This window comes from Arachis ipaensis, chromosome B4, assembly GCF_059453495.1.
Source record: "Arachis ipaensis isolate K30076 ecotype BB chromosome B4, ASM5945349v1, whole genome shotgun sequence".
NCBI lineage: Eukaryota > Viridiplantae > Streptophyta > Magnoliopsida > Fabales > Fabaceae > Arachis > Arachis ipaensis.
The window spans coordinates 98,353,073-98,360,308 of NC_142439.1; the positions used below are offsets into that span (position 1 = coordinate 98,353,073).

Below are 7,236 nucleotides of genomic sequence, written 5' to 3' on the forward strand. Positions count from 1 at the left end.
GGGTATGTATTGCAATAAAAATAAATTTTACTATTCTTTTTCTAACCACAACTTAATTTTGAGACTTTGCTTACGAAAAATAAATATCCAATTACATAAAAATCATTATCTTTTTAGAAAGTGAGCTTTAGCGTTATCATTGGAGAAAAGTGAAAAAGAATAAATGAAAGAGAGAGAAAGAGAGGGAGGGAACGAAGGGAGAATAAGATGGATTTGATATGATTAGATACTAAAGCAATGTAGCTTTTGCTTCATATATGTTCTTATCAAATCTTTCAGAATATTAAATTAAGAGGAATATTATAATATAGCAAAATTTGTTGTTTTTAATGAGTAGTTAGTAATATTCAAAAATAAAAACTAAAAATATGTTATTAGATTGTTAGACTAAAATATTAACTTGGGTTAGTCGAATGGTCATTAACTCACACAACTAGAAAATGGATTAATACAGATAGATTTACAGACAGATTTAGTCTTTATTACAGACGGATTTTTGGTTACCGACGAAATTACCGACGGATTTTGTCCCTCTGTAAAAGCCCCGTCGGAAATTATTTACCGACGGATTTTTTTTCCGTCGGAAAATTACAGACGGATTTTTAGCAATTACCGACGGATTTTCCCTCTGTAAATTTTCTATCCATTTTCCAAAGGCGACGAACTTTTCGACGGATTTTCCGTCTGTTTACAGACGGATTTTCAGACGGATTTTCCGTCTGTAATTACAGACGGATTTTCCGACAGATTTTCCGTCTGTAATTACAGACGGATTTTCCGACCGATTTTCCGTCTGTAATTACAGACGGATTTTCCGACAGATTTTCCATCTGTAATTTGAACTTTGGAAAATCATCCCGTTCTGATTACAGACAGAAAATCCGTCTGTAATTCCGTCAGTAAGATAAAATAGAATTTTTTTAGATTTTTTCATTGCAAAATGAATACTTTAAATTTGTTTTCTAAATTTACTCCATCAAACACTGTAAATTGAAAAAAGAAAGCCAAAAATCACATAAATAAACATAATATTCATTACATGATACCTATAAAATTGGATGTTATTTTTCAACATCATTGGCCAATATCTCATTGTCTTAATAAAAAAATACCAAAAAAAATAAGATGACCATCCCAATGTTACATGAATGTCACAAATTACACTTAGCACTTAAAGATAGAATAATCTAAAATATTAATAGATAACTAAGTTGCATTGGCAGCATCAAGCTCCATATTGAAAGTTAATTTTGACATCTCCTGACTGAAATAGAATTAAAACCCAAATTAGAATTGGAGTGAATTGAAATGCTTGAATAAAAATAAAGCATATTATTTAAAGCATTTTGCACTCAGGAAGTAGTCTCTTTTGCATGAACAATTTTCTATAAAAGAATCGGTACATAGAGAATCACATCTCTTCTTAGAAAGCAAGAACCATGAGCTTCTTAAGGGAGGGTAAAGGAGGTACTGTAGTAAAATTTGGAGACATAATACCTCCACATAGTAGCTGAATGCTTGCTAAGTAGTAGCATTATCCAAAATAAAGTATACCTGCCATAACAAAGTACAATCATATACTTTAATACCAAAATATACGAAGAGCTAAACAAAAACTCTCAATTGAACCATTATCAAATAGTGGTTGTATACTTTAATGCCCCATTATCACCGCCAACTTCACTTCTCTATATTAAATGTACACATGACAAATTTTGCTTCACTCATAAAGGTACCTCTAGAACAATCTATGCCAAAGAATCAAAACAGAAAAAAACAGAGAGAACAACAAAAACAAAACAGAGATCAGAACAACTTAATTGGTACCTCTCTCCTTTCCATTCCCAGTTTCAATTGGTACTGCATAAGCCAAAAGAATTGAAACATTTAAAGGGTTATTAACAGAGTGCGGAATGAAAAAGAATATTTGAAAGAACTCACATGGGCTAGGCAAAGTCAAACCAGCAGGAAGCCTAGGCACAACAACAACAGGATGATTCTGCACATGCGCCAGAAAAGCCTCAGACGGTTCAGAAAATACAATCTCATCGTAAGATTCAACAACAACAGGTTTCTTTGTTGACTGAGGACCAGATTCCTCTTCTGGATACAATTTCAAATGGTGATTACCTACAAGCACAAAATCCAGTACCATTCATAACAAATAAAAATTAAATAAATGAAAATTGGTTCCTCAACTCTAAAGTCTAAAGTCTAAACATAACAAATTCAAAACAAACATGAAGACAGCATAATAAGTAACTAAAACTCACAAATCCAGCTGTTTAGAGGCATTCCTTGAGCTGCACGGCCAGTATTTAGAGCATAACCATTCATCAGAAAGCTGTCTCTAGAAAGTGGATTCTGCGTAGTTATCACTGTATGTATAATCAAATCATTTGTTTATTCATTGATCATATAGCACTATTAGTTTGCAACCAAGGAAACAATTGCAATAAACACCTTTTTTGTATATACAAAAAGGATTTTGGAAAGCCTTTCAACTTCCCTGAAATTGGTGAGGAAAGCCACCCTTCCATCCCTGGTGGAGCCCAACCATGTACCACCGCCGAGCTCATCCCTTCCGCCCAATAGAATTCGTCCCTGTTGAAACTCATCAGCTGCATCCAATGCTTATTTAACAATAACATCATCACCTGCAATTGTGATAATTTCTTATTAAAAACACAAAACAAAACAAAAACAAACAAGATAATTGAGTTCAGTAATGTGATTGTGAAACTGACCAGTGTTTAATTTGATACTAAGATAAAATCAATTTCCGAAAAAGTACCAAAAGTAACCAAAACTGACCAGTCTCATTATACGACCTTAGAACAGTAACCACAGCCAAATCAATGATCATCAACGACTCCAGGAGCCTCCAATTTTCTAGATTCAGGCCAAATCAAACGCAGAATTTTCACTACTCAGCAACAATTCAGCAAAGCTAGCGGCAGAAAATTCAATAATCACATATCTCCAATTTTGGAATTCAGATTCAGAACATAAAATTGCAGAATTAGAGTCTACAACAGCAAAAGCTTCAGAATCAGCAAGAAATCTAAAACTTACAGAAGAAGTTCACATCAAAGGAGAAGGAGACTCATCAGATTTCAATTTTACATTTTAACCTCAACAACAAACAAAATCAACAGAGCTGGCAGATCGAGCAATAATTCAGCATTCATTTTTGTCTATTTATGCAGAAAACAAAGAAGAAGCGACAGATTTGGCTGAAGAAGAAGAAGAAGAAGAAGAATCCCACCTAGTTATGCAGGCAAAAATACAAACAGATAGAGGACATCCATTATATAAGCCAGACATTTCTACCATTATTTACAGGAACTCATACCCTTGATTCTATAGAGATCTAACAAAAAGAAAATTGCACAATTGCAGCAAATTCACTATAAACTGAATAAAAATAATAGTAACAAAAAATATGGTTGTTCATAGGAAGTTGATAGAAATCCACCTCACTGCAACCGATTCCAAGTTTCTTTCGATCATTCAAGCATTGTTTATGATATTTCACGTACCTGAAGGGAAGAATAACCTCATGAGAAATTCTGAAATTACAACATGTTCAATATAGTCCTAGACCTTATTACACGTATATCATAGCCAAGTATCATAACGTACTTCTGCTGTTGGAAACCGTTTTCTTCTAAAAGTTGGTTACTTGGATGCTGAAAAGGTGGGAAAGATTTTGGCATGGAGCCCACAGGAGGACTACTCGAAAGACCACCATGTGGCGAACTACTCAATTTGGAGGGTTTGAGACTGCAAAATTAAGAGAATAATTGGAAAGAGCTTTTCAGTGATCAAACTAAAGAATCAAACTACCAATACAAAGCTAGTCCAAATAGGACAGTTTTCTGAGTTAAACAATCATGATATATACCTGAATTTGAGTTCGAACATTCTCCAGTTCAGATTCCTGAAAATGTATACAGAGGATTGCAAGATGTATCAGGAACTGAAAATATCAATGTGAAACCTAGTAACAGCAGAATTTGAGCACAAACTATTGAGAATATGAAGTGATAACTTGCCTGCTCATGCAAAGCTTCTTTCAACTGAGATGCTACAAGACAGAAGGCTTCAAGACAGATGCTACAAGAATTGTCACAAGCATCCTGAATTTAACCCTCCACAGAAGCAGCAGCTGAAGTCAAATGCGCCTCAGATTTTCAGATAAGAAGAGAGAGAGGGGGGGAGGAGAACAAGCATTTGCATTAAGACATTAACTAACCTATCATAGTTCACAGCAGCTCTAATTTTCAGATAAACAAAGCATAAATTCGGTTAAGAAATGAAATATGGTCATCATTCAAAGATCCAACCCTACTTGAAGTAAGCCAATTGTTTATTAGGACAATCTAATCAGCACCACCATTGATCACAGCTTCTTTAGCAGAAATAAGCTCATAAAGCCCCAAAAGGTTTTTGAGATCCTTGACAGCCATATTGCTCAAAGCCTCACCCAAGATTTGCCTGCATCATGCAATAATTGTTCAATTTTTCTGTGATTCAATTATTTAGTAATAATTGGTTCATCGAACTTGCTTGTTGTGGTTCTGAAGGTTACTGATTTGCACACGCAGTTTTGCAGATTCTTGCTGGTAATGCTGAAATATATATTGAAGAAGCTATATATATATGATGCTGATGAGATTAATAATGAATTAATAAGTAATAACCTGAGCATTAATCTCAGAAGTGGATCCACCATTAGAAGAATCTGAACTGGCTTTTTTGTACCTCTCAATAGATGCTTTGACACTGTTAAAACGTTGAAGAATTGAAAGTCAAATCATCCAACTCAATGAGTTAACTGAACCTTAAACGCAACTATTCAAATGCCTCAACGTCAAAGTCTGATTGGATTTGATCAAAAATAAAATGTTAAAATAGTACCCTACTCTTACAAATACCTTAATTTCGTCGACCCACTCATTGGCTGCACCTGCCACCGTTTTATCTCTGAAATAGAACGAAACTCTTAGCACTAGAACTCCAAACCCGCAGTCCAAATAAAATTCACTTTTTAACATTCATTTCAGATTAGGCAGGGGCAGGTAGAAAAATTGTTCCAATCCCATATTTTTATTTTTGTTTTTTTGCACACAGAACTTGATGATGTGCTGGGGATAGCATTTGATATTCAACACACTGTCTTCCAATTCCATCTCCCCCCCCCAAAAAAAAGAATAGCAGGAATGGAAGAAAGAAAGAAAGAAAGAAAGTGCACCTCCATACAAGGAATCAAGGATAGCAGGATCAGTTTGTATTATAGCAGAATGGAAGAATGTGCAAGCAAATATTAGTTCAGGTATAAAAATTTTGACTGATCAGAGGCTTGAAGAAGGTTCTTTTCCTGACCATTCACACACCAAACCTGTGTATTAAGGGTAAATCCAATGTTAAATGCAGAGCCAAAAGAGTAAACCAATCCACTAATACAGGGAAAGTACAAAATAGAGCACACATTTGAATTCTCAAGCGATACCCATTATCAAATATCAGCAAAGCAATACAAGAACAGCTAATATATCAATCGCAACCATGCATATAAATCGAAAGTTGGAAACAAATTTCACCCCGATATCTGAAGTTGTTACTTTAACTCCAATTTAAATTAAAAAAGAATCAATTAAATCTTGAAATTCAAGTGAAAATGATATTCATGATAATTAAAATGAAAACCATTTATGTAGGAAAGGTAGTGCTGAACATTCTATATGAGATGTCCCTACTTGTAAGTTCATGTCTTGTACAAGATATTAAGCAGCCATTGAATATGATAAAACATAACATTTATGTATAACACACTTATGTACTACAACACTATTACATTCAGCTTCCCATTATTGTCAACAGTAGGATCTAAGACCCTTAAGATTACAGTAGCAGAAGATTCTCTTATTAGAAGAAAAACAAAAAGACTCATAGAAGTGACATCATAGAAATTTACAAAACCACAACTAGTATTTCCAGGAATTATATAGTTTTTTGTTCCTAAATCTACAAACAAATTTATGCACACCATTAACAAGAAATGGATGCAAGGAATGGATGCACACAAAGGAATGGATGCACACCACAATGAACTCTAGCAAAACCTTGCTGAATTCCACTCAATTAACATTATCAGATACACTCTAAAGTTTATTGAACAAAATATAAAAAATCTGCCAATTCAAATGCAATGGTTATTCGCATCAGTCACCATCCAACAATTAGATTTTGAATTAACTAAAAAGTAAGAAAATAAAAATCAGAGTGACAAAAAAGAAAAACAAAGCATACTGCTGGGGATCTTCACTCGACCATAGATGGTGTAACCTTCAGCGAACCTGAAAAAAAAAACAAATTAGGATTAAAATCGATCCACATAACATAATTCTAAACCAGAGAGAACAAACGGAAAATTAGGGTTAAGGGACGAGAATTAGGGTTAAGAAAAACAGGGAAGGGACAGGGTTAGGGCTAGGGATAATGAAATCGGAACAGAATCACAATGAAAGGGTTAGGGCTAGGGACAAGAAGGAGGCGGAGGCCTACCTGAACTAACAGCGATGAGAGAAGACGATGACAAACCTCCGGCGAGGAGAGAAGAAGCAGCGCGAGAGCAGCGGCAGAGGGAGCACGGCTGAGAGAGCTCGTGTGACGACGAAAGGAGCAAACACATTGAGAGCGGCGGTGGAAGGAGCTCATGCGACGCGAGCCGCAGTGGCGGCGGTGACGGCAATAGCGGAGGACGTCACATCTTCAATGGAGCTTCAATGGAGAGAGAGAGAGAGAAGGCATGGGAGTAATTCACGTGAAAAAAAGTGAACCGAAGTACTCTAGAGTGACTCATCTCCTTATTCTAATATATTTCCGACGGAAAATTTAATAAAATTTAATCCGTCTGTAATAATTTAATAAAACACAGCATTTTGTCTATTTAATTACAGACGGATTTTCTGTCTGTAACTATTTCTCACTGAAAAAAATTAATTTTTCCAACGAAATTATCGACGGATTCTCTTTTCCGTCTGTAATTTATGCTAATCCATTTTTTTTGTTTTCCGACAAAAAATCCCTCTGAAATTCCCTCTGTATTTCAGTGGGATAAAATCCGTCGGAAATATCCGTCTGTAATAACTAGTTTTCTAGTAGTGTCACTCGTCCGCTTAAACAAGTGTCGGAGTTTGAATCTCATCTTGTACATACAAAAATTCATGA

The 7,236-nt window shown here is 35.1% G+C and overlaps 2 protein-coding genes across 8 annotated transcripts; both read right to left on the reverse strand.

The window, feature by feature from the left end:
• Positions 1-990: 990 nt before the first annotated feature.
• On the reverse strand, positions 991-2,604 carry LOC148568514 (transcription initiation factor TFIID subunit 14b-like). 3 transcript variants are annotated; one of them, XM_088483570.1, is made up of 6 exons: positions 2,464-2,604; positions 2,274-2,378; positions 1,942-2,130; positions 1,828-1,860; positions 1,498-1,554; positions 991-1,264 (listed from the first exon to the last, which is right to left on the reverse strand). In XM_088483570.1, the coding sequence occupies exons 2-5, from the start codon at positions 2,335-2,337 to the stop codon at positions 1,535-1,537; spliced, it is 306 nt and encodes a 101-aa protein (XP_088339696.1). In that variant the 5' UTR covers positions 2,338-2,378; positions 2,464-2,604; the 3' UTR covers positions 991-1,264; positions 1,498-1,534. The 3 variants fall into 3 exon arrangements, with proteins under 3 accessions (XP_088339696.1, XP_088339697.1, XP_088339695.1); XM_088483571.1 differs by lacking the exon at positions 2,464-2,604 and having other exon boundaries at positions 1,963-2,130; positions 2,274-2,419; XM_088483569.1 differs by lacking the exon at positions 2,464-2,604 and having other exon boundaries at positions 2,274-2,419.
• Positions 2,518-6,856, reverse strand: LOC107639416 (la-related protein 1A-like). 5 transcript variants are annotated; one of them, XR_015880793.1, is made up of 12 exons: positions 6,571-6,856; positions 6,316-6,362; positions 5,258-5,404; positions 4,941-4,989; positions 4,707-4,788; positions 4,355-4,500; positions 4,059-4,171; positions 3,908-3,943; positions 3,646-3,786; positions 3,479-3,542; positions 2,815-2,892; positions 2,518-2,657 (listed from the first exon to the last, which is right to left on the reverse strand). XR_015880793.1 is itself a non-coding variant. In XM_088483573.1 (12 exons), exons 7-11 carry the CDS (start codon positions 4,064-4,066, stop codon positions 2,866-2,868), a joined length of 276 nt encoding a protein of 91 aa, XP_088339699.1. In that variant the 5' UTR covers positions 4,067-4,171; positions 4,259-4,500; positions 4,707-4,788; positions 4,941-4,989; positions 5,258-5,404; positions 6,316-6,362; positions 6,571-6,856; the 3' UTR covers positions 2,519-2,657; positions 2,832-2,865. The 5 variants fall into 5 exon arrangements, 2 of the variants coding, with proteins under 2 accessions (XP_088339699.1, XP_088339700.1); XR_015880792.1 differs by having other exon boundaries at positions 4,259-4,500; XR_015880794.1 differs by having other exon boundaries at positions 4,259-4,500; positions 6,607-6,823.
• Between the last annotated feature and the right edge of the window lie 380 nt (positions 6,857-7,236).

Coding starts and splice junctions, on each gene's coding strand:
- LOC148568514 (XM_088483570.1), bottom strand. CDS start 2,337: ATGAATGGTTATGCTCTAAATACTGGCCGTGCAGCTCAAGGAATGCCT. Junction 1,861..1,941: donor TTTGACTTTGCCTAGCCCAT/GTGAGTTCTTTC, acceptor TGGCTTATGCAG/TACCAATTGAAACTGGGAAT. Junction 1,555..1,827: donor TGGGAATGGAAAGGAGAGAG/GTACCAATTAAG, acceptor TTGTTATGGCAG/GTATACTTTATTTTGGATAA.
- LOC107639416 (XM_088483573.1), bottom strand. Junction 3,787..3,907: donor ATGTTCGAACTCAAATTCAG/GTATATATCATG, acceptor TTAATTTTGCAG/TCTCAAACCCTCCAAATTGA. Junction 3,543..3,645: donor AACGGTTTCCAACAGCAGAA/GTACGTTATGAT, acceptor TCTTCCCTTCAG/GTACGTGAAATATCATAAAC.